Below are 23219 nucleotides of genomic sequence, written 5' to 3' on the forward strand. Positions count from 1 at the left end.
AATTTACCAAATCTGCTAAATATTTTACTTGATTAAATTGTGATTTATTCATATTTTTTCATCTTTGTGATTGAAAGATTATTTTTTAATAGTCGCACAAGACAAATTTCTGTTTGAATTTAAACCCGTTTACAGACTTACTGTATATTGTAACTCATATTGTACTGTTGCCTTTGGGTTTTTAGTATATGTAATTTTTTTTTATTTTAATTTTTGTTATTTTTTTTATTAACAATTTTTATTGACTCCATGCAGCAAATCACATAGACATAACAGAAAATGCAAAATCAAACCGCATGAAATCATATCTCTTCCCCCCTGAACATTAAACCCCCCACCCTCACCCGACACAAACAAGCACTCCAGTGGTCAAAAGCCAACCGACAAAGACACTGAAATAGAAAATAAAACAGCAGAAAATATTTAGAGACATAAAAAAAAATAACAATAGTCCCTCTCCGCTGCCCCTCCCCAAGAGCCCTCCAAAAAGGCCAGATAGCCGCCCCACTTCCTGATGTATATACCCAGGTTGCCCAGCCTTCTATATACCAATTCCTCAAAAGCCACCACCCTGCCCAACTCGACGCACCACTCACGAAATGAGGGCGCACCAGATGACTTCTATCCCCTGAGGATTACCCGCCTGCCAATCATCATGCCGGTCAGGACCCAGCTCTCCATATATCTATCACCCACATTCAAGACCACCCCATCACCCAAAACACACAGTCTGGGGCAAAACGAAAACCGAGTGTCCGCCACGTCACACAAGAAGCTCTGAACCCTCAACCAAAACTCTTGGATCTTAACACATCCCCAAACAACATGGGTTGTGTCCCCGTCTTCTGATTGGCATCGCCAGCAGGTGGGTGTGTCTTTAAGACCAAGCCTATACAATCTAGAGGGGATCCAATAGAATCGATGCAAAATCTTAAATTGCATAAGGCGCACCCTTGCATCTCTAGATGCAGACTTGACGTTTTTTAGAATCCTAGCCCACACTCCCTCCTCCAATACCAAGTATAAATCTTTCTCACATAATCTCTTGAGAGAAGTTGAAGCTCTGTCCCCCAGATGCAGAATTAGCAGGGAGTAATACACTGATGCCTCATGACCTTTTCCAAAAGCAGTTATCAACACTTCCAGAGTTTCTGCTGCTTTAGGGGGGTGTATGTTACTCCCAAACATAGTACAGAGAAGGTGGTGCAGCTGTAAATACCTAAAGAACTGAGATTTGGGAATCCTAATATGTTGAACCATGTTTTCAAAAGATCTCAGCACTCCACTCTCATATAGGTCACAGAGTGTCTTAACCTCCTTCACAATCAACACTGACCAGCAGAAAGGGGACTTATTAATACGTAATTTTGGGTTCTGCCATGTGCATGAGGCAGCATTTAAATAAATGTCCGAATTAAACACTCTGGAAGTGACCATTGAGCCAAATGTCTGAGACTGAATGCATAATAATAAAACAAAATCTTGGGTAAAAATCAAATTGCTTGAAATAAGAGAGGGGGACATCTACAGGTAGAGACTGTAGCAGGTAGTTGAATTTTGGACTACAATTCATTTTAATAACATTAACCTTTCCAATCATATATAAATGTAATGAAGTCCACCAGCCCACATTACTCAAAAACCTTTTTATTAAGGGGTCGAAATTAATTCTAACTAAATCAAACAAATTTGCTGGGAATAAGATGCCCAAATACTTAATGCTCTGTTTAGGCCACTGGAAGGCACCCAGCTGAAAAGCCGTTACTGGGCAGTACGCTGTCAGTGCCAAAGCTTCGGATTTAGATCAAATAACTCTGTATCCTGAGAACTTAGAAAAGTAATTGATAATTCTGTGGAGGAAAGATATAGATCTAGTGGGCTCGGAGACGAATAATAAAATATCGTCTGCGTAAAGCAAAAGCTTATGCGCCATGCCTCCCGCCACCATCCCTGGAAAATCATCTTCCCTTCTTATCGCGGCTGCTAATGGTTCCAGGACAAGACAGAACAATAATGGGGAAAGAGGGCAACCCTGCCGGGTGCTCCTATCCATCTAATAAAAGTATTCCCGAACCCGTATATTTCCAAAACCTTAAAAAGATAATCCCATTCTACCATATCAAACACCTTTTCGGCGTCATGTGAGATGGCAGTGACCGGAGTCTGATCATTCGCCACTGACCACATAATATTGATGAAACGCCTAATGTTATCAGAAGAGCTACGGCCCTGAATAAACCCCACCTGATCTATATGTATAAGAGATGTCATAACTTTACTTAAACGGTTGGCCAAAGTTTTTGACAATATTTTTATGTCTAGCTGTATCAGGGAAATTGGACTCTAACTCTTACACTCGCTTGGATCTCTGTCCTTTTTAAGGATCAGACTGATCCGGGTTTGTGTCATGGTTGGCAGAAGCTTTCCATTCTTTAATGATTCCATATAAACTTCTAACAAAAGTGGAACCAGTTCTGGCATAAGATCTAAACAATTCAGTGGCAGAGCCATCTGGCCCTGGAGACTTGCCTGAAAGCAAGGCCTTGATTACCTCGCCAAGCTCCTCCAAGGTTATATCAGAATCAAGAGATATTTCTTTGCTCAGTCGTCAGTTTAGGGAGTTCTAATGGTTCCACAAAGTTTCTAATATCTTCATCAGTAGATGAAGACATGGAACTATAACGATCAAGATAGAATTTTTTAAAAGCATTATTAATTACAATGGCTGAGGTAAGTATTTCACCACCAGCAGATTTCACTGAGGGAATGGTAGAAAAAGACTCTCTCTGCTTTATATATCTAGCCAAAAGCTTACCTGCTTTGTCCCTGACTCACAATATGACTGTCTTGCCCTGAATAGCAAAAACTCCACCTTCCGTGACAAAATAGTATTAAATCTGTATTTAAATTGGGTCAATTCTCTGAGGCCATCAGACGACATTTGGTGCTTCAGCTTTGTCTCAGTACTTTTAATATTCTCTTCCAACTTCACGAGTTCTCGTGCTTTGGATTTTTTGATGAATGATGCATACTGTATGATCCGACCCCTCAGGACTGCCTTAAGTGCCTCCCAAGCCACGCCCACAGAGGATAATGAGGACCAGTTGGTCTCCATATAAACATTGATTTCAGCCTTTAACATTTGTTGGAAATCAGGATTTTGCAAAAGGGATACATTAAAGCGCCAAGTATATGATTTCTTTTTCTTCATATGTGGCAACACCTCTAAACTCACCAGGGTGTGATCTGAGAATAAAATGTTTCCAATTGAGCAATCCACAACAGATGAAATGAGGGACTAGAAAAAATCTATTCTAGAATAAATCTTATGGACTGATGAAAAAAATGTATAGTCCCTACCAGATGGGTTCAAAAGTCTCCAAATATCTGTAAGACCCAGATGTTTACACATCCTGTGAAGCGTCATTGTTGCTCTAGGGGCTTACACACCTTTGCTTCACTATGATCAAGGACTGAATCCATCAAAAGATTAAAGTCTCCTCCCAGTATTATATCATGAGGGGTGCCAGCGGCTTGCAACATCCCTTCAAGATCTATAAAAATGTCCTGATCATCAGCGTTAGGTGCATAAGTATTAGCCAAAATCAACCTTTGCCCCTGAAAACAATAATGAATCTTCCTAATTTATCTTCAATCTGTTTAAGACATTTGAATTGTAGATGTTTACTTATCAATATAATGACTCCCCTGCTCTTACTTGAGCCAGCACTAAAGAAAACATGCCCACCCCATATCTTCCCAAATTTTTCAGTTTCATGCAGGGAAAGGTGCATTTCTTGAAGAAACACTATATCATATTTCTTATGCTTAAGAAAAGAAATATCCTTTCTTCTTTTTATGGGGTGCCCCAACACATTCACATTCCACGTGGAGAAAGACAATCCACTCATATTAACATTTGACATATTGATATAATAAAAAATAATAATTGTGTGTCAAAAACAAAATTACACAGACCACGTTCCCCATAAGTGCAACAATCAAACCCCAAACTTCCCCCCGAACAAAACAAACAGAAAAAATGCATGCGCATTAACCCCGCGCACGACAGCGCCAACCAGCGTCAATCCCTCCAAACTCAAAAAGTCCATGTACGCATACGAGTGTCCCCGCGACAACTTTGCCATCGGATTGCTCAAGTTCAGTGCTTCTGCACAAATTTTGTGAGGCAAAATTACATAACAGAAATACTTTGTAAAACAAACCCCAGCCAACAGGCAGAATACACAAAAAGAACGTGTAGACTCATTCACAGAACTGTCTCGAAGGTGTGTTCTTCCACAAAACAAACTCCAGCTGATATAAAGCTGTTCAGTTTCCTTGGAAGGACAAACAATTGTTCAATGAGCCAGCTGTTATGAGTGCAGCAGGTGATGTAATCATTCCAATGTCCTGCAAAAATACGCCACAAAACAAACTCCAGCCAACAGGAGGCATAAGCACAAAGAACGAACAGATTCATCCACAACTGTCCTGAAAGAGTGTTATTCCACAAAACAAACTCCAGCCGCTAGGCGGAACCAGCACAAAAAAAAAAAAAAAAAAAAAAAACTGGCATCCTGGTTTCTCGAATGGTCAAGTGTCTATTAATCACTTAGAGGCTGCATAAACAAAATACACCATGATTTACTCAGTCCGTCAACTTTATAAAAGACATCCTTTGTGTAGGCATGTAGATATTTTGCAGTCATTCTTACTATCTATTCTCAATCTGGCCGGGAACTTCAGTGTAAAAGCGATCTTCCGTCCATGCAAAAGTTTCTTGAAGGAGTGTTATTCCACAAAACAAACTCTAGCCGCTAGGTGGAGCCAACACAAACAGAAACAAAAATGCCGCCCAGCTTCCTCAGACAGCCAGAGTAAATATAGCGAGTTAGTCCACTCTGGAGCTACATGAAAAAACCAAATGGCTGACTCACCCATTGTTTCTATAAAAGACACTGCTTGCTTTGGACATGTAAATACCCTGCGACCATCCTTCGTTTCTATTCTCAGTTTGGCCAGAAACATCATTGCAAAAGCGATCTTCCGTTGACGTAAGAGAATCATTCCTTGAACCGATCGCATTTCTCTCGTCGCATTCGCAAAGTCCGGGAACAAGAAAATATTATGATTCTTCCAAGAAAGCTTTCCTTTGCTCCTCGCCTGGTGCAACACGAGATCTTTATCGGATGATCTCAGAAATTTGGCCAGAATTGTTCGGGGCCTGTCACCCTCAGCAGATCTGCGAGCCGGGTCTCTGTAAGCTCGCTCGATTTCCAGCTTATGGCCTGTTATGACTCGGGAAGAGCTCGTCCAGGAATTTTACCGTATCTCTGCCTTCTTCATGCTCAGGAATATCAAACAATTCGTATATTGTTCCTTCGATTCCTATTTTCGAGATCTTCCAATTTTTCCAAAACGTATTCCAAGTCTGTTTTGGATGCGGGCGGATTAGCAGATAATTCCCTTTCTGATGACTCCAGATAATTGATCCATCTCTCAACTTCTGCCACTCTTGTGACCAACAGAGAATTTGGTTTCCATCGCCATAATCGATCGACGTATTTCAGCGAGATCCTCCAAGTCAGCAACAACCTTCGTCAGCATCATTGAGATATTGGACAGTTGATGCTGGATTTCTTCTCCCGACATGCCTTCCAAATCGAGTCCCCGGTCCGTAGGCCCGCCAGAGGCCTCAGCTTGAACACGTAAGTGTCTTTTAATGTCTCCAGAGTCTGAGGATTTTGACTTCTTTGCCATGTTTACCTCAAAGAGCAAATATGTAACTGGGTATATCGAATCTCACTGGATTAAACATGAAAATAATTAAAAGCTAGCAAAGTGCCCAGAGCCAGTCGCTCACACGTCTGCTTCTTGCATGGTGTCACGTGACCCCCTGCCCCGTTGAGATATTAACAACAACCACCTCACCCTTCTTTTTCTTTTTTTTTTTACACAATTTACACAAATCACGTGGGGTAAAATTTAATCTGGAAGAATCACATCCCTGAGTTTCGAGACAAGAAATATCACGAGCAGCTTGTTTACAAATTAGAAGTTTCACGAGTGCTGATTGTTCCGAGCCCTCATGCTCCTATCAGATGCAAAATCACTGTGCAAGCACTGCGATAGGATCAAGTGATCTGCCTCGGTGGGACTATTGTCATTCAAGCGATTGGCCGCTGCTGTAATCAATCATTCTGGAGTCTGACCCAATTTAGGTTACAAAATGGTGAATTTCGCCAGAAGGTGAAGAGTGTGCATCCCTGCATAAAAGTGTAAAACAACTTTAAGAGGTAATGTCATGAGGAATCACATTTTCCTTCATATTTTGGCATGAGGTATTTCTACTATAAAAAATTTTCAATAAATTAAGAGCTTTTAAAGCATTTATTGAAACCAAGCTTCAAAAACACCTCATTCTCTACTTCCACGACTTCCCTATGTAACTAGGGGGACCATTAATTCATGACTGCTTTCACAGTAAAAATATCACATATTTACATCATCACACCCTTGGCTCCGCCCACTGGGGCTCAGTTCGTACTCAGACAGAGAGAGCAGGACAAACATGCCTAGTGTGGCCTAACTATTCCTGAACACCAGAGGAGACCCATCTGGACTATTTTGAATTATTTTTGTATATAAACATGCACTAGACAGACGTCTTTGACCGTTGTCATGTATTTGGTGCTGCTTTTAAAAGACACGGTTTCAAGTTACAACTCTGAAGAGGAGATGCCATTCTGTTTCATCAGCTGCTCTGGGTCGTGCTGTTTTGAGTACAAACACATCCTGGATGCCTTCTTGCACCTATGGGTGCTATTTTTCATTGTTGATGTAAACATGCATTAGATGGACGTCTTTGACCGTTTTGATGCATTTCCAGTGATATGCTCCCCAGTGCAGGATAATACTGTAAGTGTGCGTCTTGTTTCATCATTCTTTGGACTATGTACATATGTTTTTTTTGGCTCATATCAGTGTGGATTGCTTATGAACCAGTCATGAAACAACTCAAGCTTTGCAAAGGAATTGTTATTGATGGGGCAGTTAAAAAAATTGGACCCAATTGTAAAACGTGAGTCAACAATTTTATTCATGAATATTTCAAATGTCATGACTGTTTGATAGTTAATGGTTGTAAAGTGTGAAAGGAAGTCACGAGAGCTGGATCTAGGTGCGGCGAAACAGTTCTTTAATAAAATAAAGTACAAAGTAATGGTGAAAACACAGGAACAAAGTAAACAACCATGATGGGAGAGCACAGGAACAAAGGAAACATTCACGATGGGAACAGGTATACACAAGAGGTCAAAACACAACAACTGACAAGGAATGCGCAAACAACAGGGCATTAAATACACAAAGGCTAATGAGTTAATGAAACACAGGTGAGGACAATCAAGGACAGCTGGCAGTGATGAGGGCAGGGAATTATGGGAAATGTAGTCCAGGAGGAATAGATGATAGGGGAGAAACACAAGGCAAACAACAGTGAACAGTGAACAGAGCACAAACTTTTCGAAACTAGTTGCAACATGTGGTTTAAAAGTTTCCACACAGACTAATATGTGATAAAGATCCTAATTAACACAGAAACATTGTGATGATATAACCAGACTGGACCATATTGGTCATAGCGATGTATCAAATGATGATGCACCAATGTAATTTTCAGTGTCCCATATTCACCGTGGCAAAGTTGCTGTATGTTTGGGCAATGTGGCGAGTACGTTCTAACAAAATGAAATGTATTTTCATAACAGCAACATCGCCAGTACGTTTGTTTACATTTCAAGTACCACCTTACCTGCAGATAACCAGGGTTGATGTTAGATTCATTACCAAAGGTGGATTTTAGTTGGGTGTAACATTGTTATAAACAAAACATTATCTTCTTTTAAAAAAAAGAAAACGTGAACAATTACTTGACTAAATTAATATGTTAAATTAATAACAAATAATCAGCTTATATTAGCATATAACATATTTAACCACAAACCACATTTAGTTACTGTGTTTATTTACAAAATATAAAGTAATAGAACAGAATATAAGGAATATTAAAGGGATAGTTCACCAAAAAATGAAAATTCTCTCATCATTTACTCACCTTCATGCCATCCCAGATGTATATGACTTCCTTTCTTCAGCAGAACACATTTGAAGAAAACTGTCTCTGCTCAGTAAGTCCTTATAATGCATGTGAATGGTAACACGATTTTTGATGCTCCAAGAAGCACAGACAATCAGCATTAATGTCATCCATACTACTCCAGTTGTTAAATTAATGTCTTATAAAGCGATAAAAACCCTTTTTGTGTGAAAAGGATCAATATTTAAGTACTTTTTAACTATAAATCTTCGCATCTTGTAAGCAGCAGTATGTGCGTTCACGAGAAGGATGAACTCTTTCCAGCGATGGCATGGCAACTTTCCATTCGTTGCAGCAGACGCTCTCTACCTCTGATGGCATTGCCTGGCATTGCCTACATGTGCACCACCACGTCTCCTGAGCTCTCTGTCACTCTGAGGCGTGTTGGTCCAGCCTCATCCATCTCTCAGTGCTCCTGGTCAGAGTACTCAGGTTCAAATAAATATGGCTGTGCAAAATCTTGTATCTCCTCTTCTCTTAAATCAAAATGTTCTGACATCATTATTTAAATTTGCTTCAGTTTGTTTACAGCATTCGGTCTGTACAGCGATCCTCCTAATCAGTTGTAAACAGCCTGCTCTTCCGGGTGTGTCGTGCATGCCACTGCTTAACAGAAACGATTATTTATAGTTAAAAAATACTTGAAAGTAATTTATCTTTGTCACACCAAAAGCGATCGTACCACTTTATAAGACATTAATTTAACCACTGGAGTAGTATGGATGACATTAATGCTGATTGCCTGTGCTTTTTGGAGCATCAAAAATCATGTTACCATCCACTTCCATTATAAGGAACTACTGAGCTGAGATATTCTTCTATTTTTCTTCAAATGTGTTCTGCTGAAGAAAGGAAGTCTTATACATCTGGGATGGCATGAGGGTGAGTAAATGATGAGAGAATATTCATTTTTGAACTATCCCTTTAAGAGAAAACAGCTAAATATGAAAAATGTCTTCACACTGCTGTATCTGATGTAAAATAGCACACACAAAAAATTAAGCAAGTTTAATTAATCTTGCCAAATCAAAGTTATAACACATTAAAATATTACAGTTGGACTATATTTTAATTTCAGTGCAATTAACATTTCTTAAATTATCCAAGTTCTTTACTCTTGCAATATTCAACCTTTCACGACACCGAGTGATATTTGCATACATTTAATTCAAGTGAACATATTCTAGAAGACATCCATCTATACACACTACCGGTCAAAAGTTTTGAAACACTTGACTGAAATGTTTCTCATGATCTTAAAATTCTTTTGATCTGAAGGCGTATGCTTAAATGTTTGAAATTAGTTTTGTAGACAAAAATATAGTTGTGCCACCATATTAATTTATTTCATTATAAAACTAAAATTTAATAAAATAAAAAAAAAATAACATTTTTGAAATTGACGACTTGGACCAAATAATTAAGAAAAGCAGCCAATAAGTGCCCAACATAGATGGGAACTCCTTCAATACTGTTTAAAAAGCATCCCAGGGTGATACCTCAAGAAGTTGGTTGAGAAAATGTCAAGAGTACATGTCTGCAAATTCTAGGCAAAGGGTGACTACTTTGAAGATGCTTAAATATAACACAGTTTTGATTTATTTTGGATTTTGTTTAGTCACAACATAATTCCCATATTTCCATTTATGTTATTCCATAGTTTTAGATGACTTTACTATTATTCTAAAATGTGGAAAATAAATTATAATAAAGAATGAATAAGTGTTTCAAAACTTTTGACCGGTAGTGTAAATGTAGAGAGAAATCTGATGTTGTGTAGGTGGGACCAGAACAGACTTTGGTCCAGATTGGTGCAGGTTAAAGGTCAACATCTCTTATCTTTTCATGTCCTTCATGAATTAGAGCTTTTGCAAAAAAAAGCCAAAACAATTCAAACATCAGCGACAATTATTATACAGTAAATATGATGTGAGGCTTTAATATTTGCAATGTTCATTTTGGCCTCTCTGGTGAACATTTGTTCAGTAAATGCTGCAGAGTTTAAATAAAAACAGAGTCTTTAAGAGTGTAATAATAGTTTTGAAGTCTATTTATCTTCTACAGGCTCAACACTTTTCCTGCATTCCATTCAACATGGAAAGTCGGATTTTCCAAGGTAAAAAATGCAATGGGACGCCACTTGAAGTCGTAATTTCAACTTGGAAAGTTGTGCGGAAATTTTAACTCGCCAAGATGCAGGTGCGTGACGTCACACAAACATGCCGGCACCCAGGAAGATGTACAACATAAGTGATAAACATTCACTTTTATTAAAAAACATCAATAAATTAGTCAAAGTTCCTACATTACATGATATTAAAGCTTGTTTAACAAACATTAGCAGAGTAAAAGGTGTTCAAAATGACTATCTTTTGATTATCGTATAACTGCTAAACTAACGGGAGCGTTGCAGTTTTGTTTCCTTAAACGTCATCTTCCGAGCATCTGGCAATGGAATAAATTTATGGTTGGAGATCGGAGATATCAAGTAGGAACATCCCACATCCGACTTGAATGGAACATAGCATTTACTATAGTAAATGTTTACAAAATATGAAAGTGAATATTGTGAAGTTGATCGTGTTCAAGTGGCCAGATTAAAATAACTAAAAGGAAACAATAAATTCACCTCAAATTTTACCTCAGCCCGCCTCACGAAAGACTGGTAAATTAACCAAAGAGGGCATATAATTACATAAGTATAAAGGGGGACGTTTTTAAAACTTAAATACACAACATATTACAACTATAAAGTGCAATGTAACATTAGATGGGTAAACCACTGTGTAAAACGACAAATAAAAGTAAACTTATAGTGCTTACATTTTCCTTAGCGTCCGTCAACTGGAAGTCGACTGTTACAGATCAAAGTGAGGTGCATGCGCAGTACTTTTATCTCGTGCACCCATTCAAATAATTATCGTTAATTCACAAAGTCGAAACATTATAAATAATAACCATTTATTAATGTAAAATGATGAAATTTGTTGCCAATGTTTTTAAAACATGACAAAACCAAAGTTTGTTTGTGCACGCTCTTACCTGATAAAATATTGCCTATGTTATGGATCAGCTGGGGATTGTGTTAACTGGGGATGTGCACGTGAATAATTTTAATTGACTTTTCAGCAGATTCGTTTAATGTGATTTGTCAAGGAGCAAAGAAAAGAGGTTTTGCACATTATAAAATGTAAGTTTAAGAGCGATTTTAACTGCTTTACGGGGTAACGTGGTTGCCCATGTTAACATGGGACGTTGGTTTGAATGGGAACTGGCGATTACACTTGTCAGAGCAGTACTCAAAGCAGTATTCTTTTATTTGCAACACTAAAGCATCATATGGTGATATGTGTCAATAATATACTTTCAATTGCTTTTATTTCTTTATAATGAATAATGGCTTGATTAACTTTAATAGTCTGAATAACTTTCTCCAACCATTAAATATAACAAAGTGAATGAATAATTATAGATGGTACACTGGTCCATTGGTAAGTCATGCTGGCAATAAACATAGCAATCTGGGTTCAAATCTCAACCAATAATGTGATGTATTTTTAACAGGTCTATTGAAATCACATACACAGACACATTTTATTATATTGTTTTAAATCAATCAATCAAACTTGCAACTGAATCTGACAGCCAGTAATTACAGTATACTGAATTTTCGGAGAATGGTTGAATTACTGAGAGAGAAAGAAAAAAAAACGTGAACTACATTTTCTAAAGTTTACAGGCTTTTTTTTAAATTGTCAAACAAGATTTAAGATTGAAAATCTTAAGATTTTGCTTAACAAACAATATCATTATGTTTCTGAAGTACCATTTATTCTTACCCATTGGTCAATTTGGCATTTGTACTTGCTCTCCACCAAAAATATGGCACTGTTCTGAAAGATCATCTTTTGGTAGTGTCATGGGTAGTCAAACATAAGACATTGTCATACACATGTAATCAACCCGCTCCAAGTGATTTGAACTGGGGTCTCTGGCATGGGAGGCAGGCATGCTCACAAGTAGGCTGAAGACTACAGCCTCAAGTGTCATTCGCTAGTGTGCCTATTGAGGCCAGGGGAGTGAGGTTTACACACTGCACAGCTACCTACTAAAGTATATTTTCAATATCAAATATAGAAAAAGTATGAGCATTGTATGAGCCAGAAGGCTGTATCATGTGAAATGTATGTATGACGTCACACTCAACAATATACAGAGTGGAAAAGGCATTCATAAGGCATAATATAGACAGTATATAGGATGGTCAAGTTCAAGAGAGGCCACTGAAGGGATTTCCCACCCAAAATACCCATCCTGATAACATGTAATTTATGTTGGCAAACAGAAAGTATTAATAATTAATAACACTGAGTTTATATCCATGTCAGTAATTTTATGTTCACGTCAATAATTGCATGAACTCTGCATTTCAGCTATCAGAGAAGAAAGCAAGCAGACTTGGGTGGAAATCCTGATCACAGTGTGTGTGTTCTTTAAGTTCTAAGTTCTCAATGACATTAGAGATAATTAATATATTGTACTGCCACCAATGTTTGTTTTGTTTATACAGGTTTAACAATCTGTTCTTCTAGTGGGCTACACAACCTGTAGGTTTTTAAACTTCCCACTGTTGTACCTTTCGGTTTAAAGGGCTTTGTTATGTATGTTGTTCAGGTTGCACCATTATTCACATGACTCATAGAATAAAATGCTTATTTTTTTCAACATCTGCTTATGCTGTCATTATGCTGTCATTTACGCAAGAATATTATTAAAACTAATTTAATGATACAGACTAATACTAAAAACATTGCAATAATGGGAACAATGACAATACCAATACACTCTCTTGCTTTCTGACAAAACGTCATTCAGAGTAACAAACCATGGTCATTCGGCGTAACAGATATTTTTAAGGTAAAAATAAAACCATATACTTATTTTGACCTGTACTTATTAAAATATATAAAGGAATATGTGATCATATTAAATTTTATTATATTTTAAATTAATTTAACTTCCTTACAAAAACTTCTTGCTGACAAATGGGTAAACCCTAGTGGTTTGAAGGATATTGGCAAAGTATAAAGATTTAAAATTACAACTATTTAGTATTTGGGGGCTGCATTGTGATCATTAAATAGAGTCTTTTAATATGTCATCAAATGATTGTTGTTATAAATATGCCTGACAAGAATTTATTGTATATAAACTATTGTTACACTGAATGACATTTTAGTGGGCGTGCACTATAAATCATGGTAAAAATGTATGATAGCCATTATTTTTTGCTCAAAAAAATAAATAAAAAAATCATTCTAATGTACAGAAAAAATTACAAATTTGAGGTTGTATTACACTTATTTTTTTGATGCTTGAAAACCCGTTTTCGTCTTTGACCCATAAATAAAAGTAATTTAAGAGTATAGCCTATTGTTGACACATATCAGTGTTGCAAATAAAAGCTTTCCGCATGCGATTTACTGCTGTGACAAGTGTAATCACCAGTTCCCATTCAAACAAATGTCCCACGTTAACATGGTAAAACATGTTAAAATCGCTCTTAAACTGAGTCAAATTCATTGGAACAGACATCGATCATACAAAGCGTGTTAATAATGATACCAACATTTTTTTATGATGTGCAAAACATCTTTTCTTTGCTCATTGGTAATTCACATTAAACGAATCTGCTGAAAAAGTAAAATCATTCACGTGCACGCGCACATCCCCAGCTGATCCATAACAACTACATTTAATTCATTTAAGATCAGCCCCTGAATTTAAAGAGCTAATTTATCATCCGTTTTCTGCTTGTTTTTCCTGAAACTTAATATTTTAAAGTGTTCATCGCAAAACAAGCTACATCAGGCGATAATAAGCTTCTTTTGAAGTAATTACAATGCCAAAGATAGACAAATAACATACAAAAATTATACAATAACCCGCAGGGTTCTCCGTGCACCGAGCGGACAAAGCGAAAGACAAAAGCAGAGGTGGTGGTGTATGTTTTATGATCAACAAATCCTGGTGTGATCAGAGGAACGTACATTCTATCAAGTCTTTCTGCTCTCTTGATCTGGAATTTCTCATGCTTCTGTGTCGACCATTCTGGCTGCTGAGGGAATTCACAGCAGTCATTACCACTGCTGTGTATATCCCACCACAAGCCGACACAGACCGGGCACTCAAGGAACTGTATGGGATTATAAGTGAGCAGGAAACTGTGCACCCTGAGGCCGTGTTCATTGTGACCAGGGACTTTAATAAAGCCAGTTTCAAATCAGTCGCACCAAAATACCACCAGCACATTAGTTTCAACACACGAGGGGACTGGGTTTTGGACAGCTTAACACCACCAACTCTAGAAGCATGTGGCAGAGAATTAACATCATCACGGACTTTAAAGGGAATAAAAACTCCGCCATGAACACCGCTGCCTCTCTCCCGGATGAGCTAAATACTTTTTATGCTCGTTTTGAGGGAAATAACACCGCCCTTGCGGAGAGAGCTCTCGCGGCCGAAGCTACAGAGGTTAGTCCACTCTCCGTCTCTGTAGCGGATGTAACCCGATCCTTCCGACAGGTGAATATCCGCAAAGCCGCGGGCCCAGATGGCATTCCGGGCCGCGTCATCAGAGCGTCCACGAACCAGCTGGCTGGTGTTTTTACAGACATTTTCAACCTTTCCCTCTCCTTGTCTGTTGTCCCCACATGCTTTAAAACATCCACCATTGTGCCTGTTCCAAAGCAATCAAAAATAACTTGCTTAAATGACTGGCGTCCTGTTGCTCTGACCCCCATCATCAGCAAATGCTTTGAGAGACTAATCAGAGACTATATCTGCTCTGTGCTGCCTCCATCACTGGACCCATTGCAGTTTGCTTACCGCAACAACCACTCCACTGATGATGCCATTGCATCTACAATACACACTGCTCTCTCCCACCTGGAAAAAAAGGAACACTTATGTGAGAATGCTGTTTGTAGACTACAGCTCAGCATTCAACACCATAGTGCCCTCCAAGCTAGATGAGAAACTCTGGGCTCTGGGCTTAAACAGCTCGCTGTGCAGCTGGATCCTGGACTTCCTGTCAAGCAGACGCCTGTGTTCTCAGCCCACTCCTGTATTCCCTGTACACACATGACTGTGTGGCAACACACAGCTCCAATGCCATCATTAAGTTTGCTGATGACACGACGGTGGTAGGTCTGATCGCTGACAATGATGAAACAGCCTACAGAGAGGAGGTGCACACTCTGACACACTGGTGTCAGGAGCACAACCTCTCCCTCAACGTCAGTAAGACAAAGGAGCATGTGGTGGACTTCAGAAGAAAAGACAGAGAACACAGTCCCATCACCATCAATGGAGCACCAGTGGAGAGAGTCAGCAGCTTGAAGTTCCTGGGTGTCCACATCACTGAGGAACTCACATGGTCCATCCACACTGAAGTCGTTGTGAAGAAGGCTCATCAGCGCCTCTTCTTCCTGAGACGGCTGAGGAAGTTTGGAATGAACCACCACATCCTCACACGGTTCTACACCTGCACTGTTGAGAGCATCCTGACTGGCTGCATCTCCGCCTGGTACGGCAATAGCACCGCCCACAACCGCAAAGCACTGCAAAGGGTGGTGCGAACTGCCAGACACATCATCGGAGGTGAGCTTCCCTCCCTCCAGGAAATATATACAAGGCGGTGTGTGAAAAAAGCTCGGAGGATCATCAGAGACTCCAGCCACCCGAGCCGTGGGCTGTTCTCACTGCTACCATCAGGCAGGCGATATCACAGCATCAGGACCCGCACCAGCCGACTTCATGACAGCTTCTTCCCCCAAGCAATCAGACTTTTGAACTCTTGATCTCCCACGATCAAAATACATCAGCACTGCACTTTATTACTCTTACTCTTATATCTCACACCGGACTGTCATAAATTATATTATTATTATATTATATTCTCTCTTAACAACTTACTATCAACCGACAGCCTGAATGTCAATACAGTACAATACAACCTACTGTACATTCTATATATACTACTATATATATACTTTTTTATTTTTATTGAATAATGTGTATCTATATTGTGCGTATTGTATACTGTACAGTGTATGTTATTATTTATATATTGTTGTGTGTAATTATGTGTATATTAAACTTTAAATTGTGTTGTGTTAATTTGATGTTATTGTAAATTGGTATATGTCTCATCACTGTCACGACTGCTATATTGATCGGAACTGCACCCAAGAATTTCACACACCATTGCACTTGTGTATATGGCTGTGTGACAATAAATGTGATTTGATTTGATTTGATATAACATACTATATACCGTATATTATATATATCTATAATATATACCGAAGCAAGTGCTCGAAAGGAGTTCTTCTTGTGTTTTCTGGTGGTTTGCAAAACCATTTCTGGCGCTTTCTCGCCACCTGCTGGACTGAAGTGTTGATGCATTTGAGAACTAATACCTACATCTGATTAATCAACCCTGTTGTCTCACTTTAAATACATTATGTACTTGAAACTGTTTTACAGCAGTATGCCAGAGATTATTTAGCAGAGACGGGCCACTACTATTTAAATGAATGGGAGAAATTGGAACGCCCAACGGATGTAACGAAGTCCCGCCTTACAGTTAAAAGAGCCAATTGCCTTTTAGATACAGACATCGCTTGTCAATGAACTCGCTAACGCGCTTGCGCATTAGCTATACAAGCTGGGAAAATCTCGTGTTTTAGCGTAATCTGAGGTAAAGAAGCACAATTTATGATTCCAATATTATCCAATTTTATTACTAATTTGAAATATATTCTTTGATCGTAATCTTGACTAACCGTTTTTGAGATTTTGTTCTTTCTCCATTCAAATAGATAGGAGCTGCACTGTCATGACTGGAAAGCGTTCCAAAGATAGCCGACAGACTTGCTATAAATACTGTGATTATGCAGAACAATTTGAAGTGACAGGTTTTCTATTTCCACTGACATAAATGTATGAAACAGATTTTAAATCATAAATGTTACAACATCTTCCAAACTACATTTAAAATAATAGTTAAACCAAAAATGAAACTTCTCTCATCATTTACTCACCCTCATGTTGTTCCAAACCTGTATGACTTTCTCTCTTCTGTTGAACACAAAAAGCAAACTTTTATCCTTGCCGCACATTTTAACCCTTGTGCGTCAGTTTAAAAAAGTTACCCAGGGGTCCTTAGAGGACAAAAATGTCCGCGTTAAAAAACTGCCATAATAATATTATATATTAATATTATTTTCCACTTTAAATGAGTTACTTTTTTTAACAACATCATTTCTGATCATAACTACCAAATATTAATTTATTTTCAGGATTTTAACCCTTTAAATGCCAGTTTGTTTACATAATGCCACTGTTGTTTTTTACAGGCACACATACACACACAAATTTCTCAATACACACATACAAAACACATTCTGACATCCATACCAACACACCCACACAATTGTAGCTGCATCATTTATTCAATTGGCCTGCAGTGCTCTATAATACAAAAAACAGAAATAGGAAAAAAGCATGTATTTGCTCCATAGGCCAAACATGAGAAAAATGCCACCATCTGGTGGGAAATAAAAAAATAATAATTTTGAAGCCAGGGCTCCGGAATGAAAGCATAATATCATAGAATTCATGATTTTATGCTTTAATGGCACTGGGATCAAATATTGCAGTTTTAATGGGTTTCAATGGGGACATTTTTGTCCTGAAGGTCCTGAGTGTAACTATTTTGTGTACACAGTGTATTATAGATGTATTTTAGGAACTGAGGTTGAAATATCAAAATTCCCCCCAAAATACACACCTTTGGCTAAATTTATGCCGTTGGCATTAACACAGCCAAAATGATCGAAAAAACAAAAATGAAAAAGACAAAAATGTCGCACAAGGGTTAAGCGAGAGCAAGTATTTGGAAACATATCCTGTCAGCACATACATTGTGTCTCTTACTTTAACATCGTCAGAAATATACAAAACCCTTCATCAGGTGAATATACAGGATATGTATGAAAACGTCATTGTAACTAAGGCTGAAACTCTGTAATTTTATGTGTACTAATGCACGATTAGTACAAGATTTTACAAATAAAGACACATATGAAGTAAATACATTATTCAATATTTATTTAACCTTTATTGTTTGTTACGTTCATGTTGATTTTGACTGATGGTGCACCTAGAGAAAAACAAGGTCTGTTGTAATAATACCGGGTTATCGGAATACAGGAGAGTGATCACTAATGATCTACTGTTAATAAATTATTACTTATCTATTAAATGACAATGTTTTTAGTGTTTATATTGTAGATCAGAGTTTTTGGGATTTGAACAGATTATAAAAAAGCAGACGTGAAAAGTATACATTAATTATTTAATACGTGCCTTCTATTTTTCGAACTTACTCACTGCATCTGAAATACTGTATGCACGCGCATTTGATTGGCACATGTTTTATTTCTCAACTGAAATTCGCGCCCTTGCGCAATTTTAAAATTAACGGTCATTCCGCCGGTCATCGACCTGACAGACATTCATTTATCTATTTTCTCAATAAAAAATTACTTCTAAGTGTGATATTAAATATACATGTGATTGATTTGATAAAGGTTTAAGTCTTTTGAAGGAACTGAACATGATGTGAGTATAACCGAGAAGATTTTTGTTGACATCAAATTAAGAGAAGCAGAGATGTCTCCGCTAAACTGTTCACTTCAGTGGTAAGAAAGTAGTTTAATGTTGGCCTAGTTAGATTAATTGAATGTTTATTCAAATTTTAATGTCTGTCAATAATTTTCTGATTAAAATACTCGATTGTCTTGAAGTAATTTTCGGGCTTGTGTGATACACACCAGTCCAGTAGATGGCGGGAAACACCGTGAGTTGTTTTGCCAACCGCCATAAAACACGATGAATGAAGAGCTGACGGTCCGAGCGCTCAGTTCGGTACGTGTTTAATCTGTTTTACATAATTTTATGTATTTGCTATATGTACATAAAGGTTTATGTTGATTAGTATTTTTCTGTGCATGTTTGTTTGTTTTTTTTTTTTTTTTGTGTTTTAATGACCGTAAAAGAAGCTTATCTCCGCAAGTCCCTTTGTTTTGTGATGGACCAGGGCCTGAAATTAATTTCTGAAAATGGGGGTTAAAAAGATAGTTCACCCCCAAAAAACAGAAATTTCTGTCATCATTACTCAGCCTAAAAAATTGTATAAAATAATAATTAAAAAATTTATATATTCCATTGCTGTACTACTTGCACGTTTTTACAATTAAGTAGTATATATGCTGTAATTTACATATCATTTGTACTTTAATAATTACCTGCCATTTCTACCTTATTCACTGTCAAGCACCTTCTGTTATTTGGTTTATACTGTTTATTCATTTGGACTGACCAGTTTACTATTTGCACATCTTAAAAATGTGCACTTTATCATAATTTATTTAATACATATTTTGTGTATGTGTGCGGCATGTATGTATGTATGTGTGTATATATATATATAGCTACTTCCACTTCTGGATGGATGCTTCTGTGTTTCTTGAGTTCTGTACAGACCTGTAAAAGCACAATGACAAAGTCGAGCCCATCCATCCATCCATCCATCTGTTCATCCAACCAATCCATCCATCTATCCATCTGTTCATATATCCATCCATCCATCCATCCATCAATCTGTTCATCTATCCATCCATCCATATATCTATCTGTTCATCCATCCATCCATCTGTTCATCTATCTGTTCATCCAGCCAATCCATCCATCCATCTGATCATCTATCTATCCATTCATCCATCTGTTCATCTATCATCCATCTATCTATCTGTTCATCCATTCATCCATCCATATTTTCTTCTATTCATCCATCCATCTATTTGTTCATCCATCCATCCATCATCCATCCATCTGTTCATCTATCATCCATCCATCCATCCTTCTGTTCATCTAACCATCTATCCATCCATCCGTCCATTCATCCAAACACAAAAGATGTTAGGCAGAATGTTAGTCTCAGTCACCAATGTATCTTTTTTTTTTTTCTTGTTTCTATGCAATGAAAGTGAATGATGACTGACACTAACATTCTGCCTAGCATTTCCCTTTGAGTTGCAATGAACTTAAAGAAAGTCATACAGGTTTGCAACAACAATTCTTATTTTTGGGTGAACCATCCCTTTAAGTGTATAAATCAATACTTAGCACATACATTAAAAATTGTTTTGTGTTGACAGATAATACTGAGAGAGAACCCTGTTGCTAAATCAGTTATGATTTGAAGGTGATAATATATTGTATAAATAGCTTGTTACAATATCTGGTAATATTCCTGCTGTCAGGAAAATTAAACTAAACAAAAACACACATTTGTATTTATAATATCTCAGAAACAGTTTTTGTTTTTTTTAACAGATCTGTTCTTGTGTATAATCCTATAATAATCTTTTTGAGTTTGATGAATGTCAGTCCATTATAATGATGATATTTTTGTGTTCAGATGTTCATCATGAGAGAGCAGGTGGATGTGATCTGCAGTAAATCAGTAGGAACTGATCTGTCCATGCTGGATATTGATGATTTCATCACAGAAATCTCTCAGCTGAAGAAAGAGGTGATGTCACTCAAGACAAAGCTGATGGAGAGAGACGACAGGTTACAGGTTAAACATTCATTTCATCCTTAAAGTTGAGATTGTAAGCTTTCAAATGATGTGATATGATGAATGGCACAGATGTGATTGTGTTGTGTTTGTCAGGAGCTGGAAAAGGTTTCCTGTCAATCTTCAGTGTGTGTGACTGATGGGACCTCCACAGAATGTCAGAATTCAGTGTGGAGTGGCAGAGATCAGTCCACACCACAGCGGCTGCGGGACAAACTCTCTGAACAGAGATCCAAAGACACACAGCTCACTTTACACTGTTCTACTGACAGCAATCAGGGAGATCAAACCTCCACAGAGTCTCTGACTTCTGTCTGTAATGCTGGAGAACAGCAGATGCTGCAGACACTAGTGAAGATGTGTTCAGTGAAGCTGCTGGACTACAGGAACATGATCAAGATGAGAGGAAAAATCAAAGTAGAGGAACAAGAGAGTAATGAAGATGATGATGATGATCAAACCTCCGCAGAGTCTCTGACTTCTGTCTGTAACGCTGGAGAACAGCAGATGCTGCAGACACCAGTGAAGATCGAAGATAAGCAGGAGATAAAAAAAGAAACCACAGTGGAGGAACAACAGAGTGATGAAGATGATGATTTTATTCCTGCAGGTATGTTTCTTTAATGTTTTTTCATGACAATCCACTTTCATTTTATAATCTTTTACCAGATGATTTTATCACTAAAAAGTGTCACGCCTTTTTTACTTTAAAGACTTTACCTTCCACTGTGAGTTTCAGAGGGCTGAAAGATATAATAAAATGTCATTTTAAATAAATGTCATGAATAAAACAATCATTTTGAAGTCACTATTTAAGTAATTCTTATTAAAAAATTCTGCCTGTAACAATCCTTCAGTAGTGTAGCCATCATTGTTTTCTCTTTGAGGTGTCATGTGACAACATAATTTATACAGTTTGGAATGCAGTATATGTCTTAATGCAAAAATCGTAATCACAGTTATTTTGGTCAATATTGAGATAATTATTTAACATGATGACTCATTGACTTTGAAAACGTAATGCATTTAATGAACTTAAAAAAAAAAAAAATGTTTAGTGGAATTCCTTGAACTTGAAATGTAAATTGCATTAGGCAGGGGAGGAGGCAATTGTCATATGATAATTATTTTATGTAACGTATGGTAGTGTCACATATTCCCTGTTTCTGAGTTTAGACTTTTATTTTGAAATCCTTGTTTAGTTCCCCGTTCCTGTTTGCTGTTAGTTTTGTAGTCCTTTTGTAGTTTCTTTTTATGATTGGTTTTCCCCTGATTGTTTCCCCAGGTGTTCCACGTTCCCTTGTTTCCCCTTGTGTATTTAAGCCTGGTTTCTTGGTCAGTCTTTGCATGTATTGTTTGATGCTCTGTGCTTGGTTCCCTGTGCGTTGTTTCCTTATATTCTGAGTTTCTTTGTTTATCTTTGTTTTATTAAAGCTGCGTTTAGATCCTCATTCCTCGCCTGCCTTGTCACAGAAAGACTGACCAAAAATGGATATAGCGGCTGTCAGAATTCTGCTTCTGAAGCAAGGGTACCATCCAGTTGAGGATCACGTCCGTGAGTTTTTAGAGCTAGCGAATTTAGTGCACTATCCAGACCGCTCTCTGGTGGTTTTCTTCCGGACCGGTCTGAATAGTGCACTGAAGGAACTGATGCCTCCGGCTGATTCTCACTGGACACTCTGCAAATATGTGTAGAAGGCTCTGGAACTTTGCGGATCCCTTTACACAGTGGATTATGGCAGGAACCCCGGGCCAAAACCTGCATCTTCTGCTCCCTCGTCCAAGCCTTCCACGGCTCCTTGCTCCAAGCCTTCTACGGCTTCGCCCTTCGAGCCTCCCATGGCTCTGCCTTCCACGGCTTCACCCCTCGAGCCTTCCACGGCTCCGCCCTCAGAGTCTTCCACGGCTCCGCCTGCTCCCCCAGAGACTCTTCCTCCAGTTGTTCCATCTGCTCCTCCAGAGACTCTTCTTCCAGCGATGCCGCCCAGTCCTCCAGAGACTCCTCCTCCAGTGGTGCCACCCACTCCTCCAGAGACTCCTCCTCCAGGAGCTCGACCTTTTACCTCCAGAGACTCTTCCTCCAGTGAACCCGCCCGCTTCTCCAGAGACGACTCCTTCAGCGGTTCCGTCTGCCTTACTAGAGACTCCTCTTACAGCAGCTCTGCCCACCCCTCCTCTAGCGGCTCCGCCACCTGACCCAGTCCCTGTCCTGTGGCCACCTCCCAAGCCTCCTGACCCTGTCTCGGCCCTGCGACTGCCTCCCAAGCCTCCTGACCCTGTCTCGGCCCTGCGGCCGTCTCCCAGGCCTCCTGACCCTGTCTCAGCCCTGCGACCGCCTTCCAAGCC

The 23219-nt window shown here is 38.5% G+C and overlaps 2 protein-coding genes and 1 long non-coding RNA gene across 6 annotated transcripts in view; 2 read left to right on the forward strand and 1 right to left on the reverse strand.

The window, feature by feature from the left end:
- LOC127419881 (gastrula zinc finger protein XlCGF7.1-like) overlaps window positions 1-23219 on the forward strand; it is a 380158-nt gene that overhangs the window by 234297 nt on the left and 122642 nt on the right. The gene's annotated exons all lie outside the window — the stretch shown is intronic.
- Window positions 18794-23219, forward strand: part of LOC127419866 (zinc finger protein 260-like) — a 100866-nt gene continuing 96440 nt past the window's right edge. Inside the window, exons 1-4 of one of the 3 annotated variants that reach the window (XM_051661653.1) lie at window positions 18794-18930; window positions 19036-19156; window positions 20712-20873; window positions 20970-21483. In XM_051661653.1, the coding sequence (XP_051517613.1) occupies window positions 19121-19156; window positions 20712-20873; window positions 20970-21483 (712 nt within the window). In that variant the 5' untranslated portion in view covers window positions 18794-18930; window positions 19036-19120. The remainder of the gene's footprint in view (window positions 18931-19035; window positions 19157-20711; window positions 20874-20969; window positions 21484-23219) is intronic. The other 2 variants (XM_051661652.1, XM_051661655.1) reach the window with 2 other exon arrangements.
- LOC127419889 (uncharacterized) overlaps window positions 20967-23219 on the reverse strand; it is a 172910-nt gene continuing 170657 nt past the window's right edge. For both annotated transcript variants that reach the window (XR_007893744.1, XR_007893745.1), the window contains exon 3: window positions 20967-21019. This is a non-coding gene — a long non-coding RNA (uncharacterized LOC127419889). The remainder of the gene's footprint in view (window positions 21020-23219) is intronic.

The sequence above is a fragment of the Myxocyprinus asiaticus genome, chromosome 29 (assembly GCF_019703515.2).
Source record: "Myxocyprinus asiaticus isolate MX2 ecotype Aquarium Trade chromosome 29, UBuf_Myxa_2, whole genome shotgun sequence".
Taxonomy (NCBI): Eukaryota; Metazoa; Chordata; class Actinopteri; order Cypriniformes; family Catostomidae; genus Myxocyprinus; species Myxocyprinus asiaticus.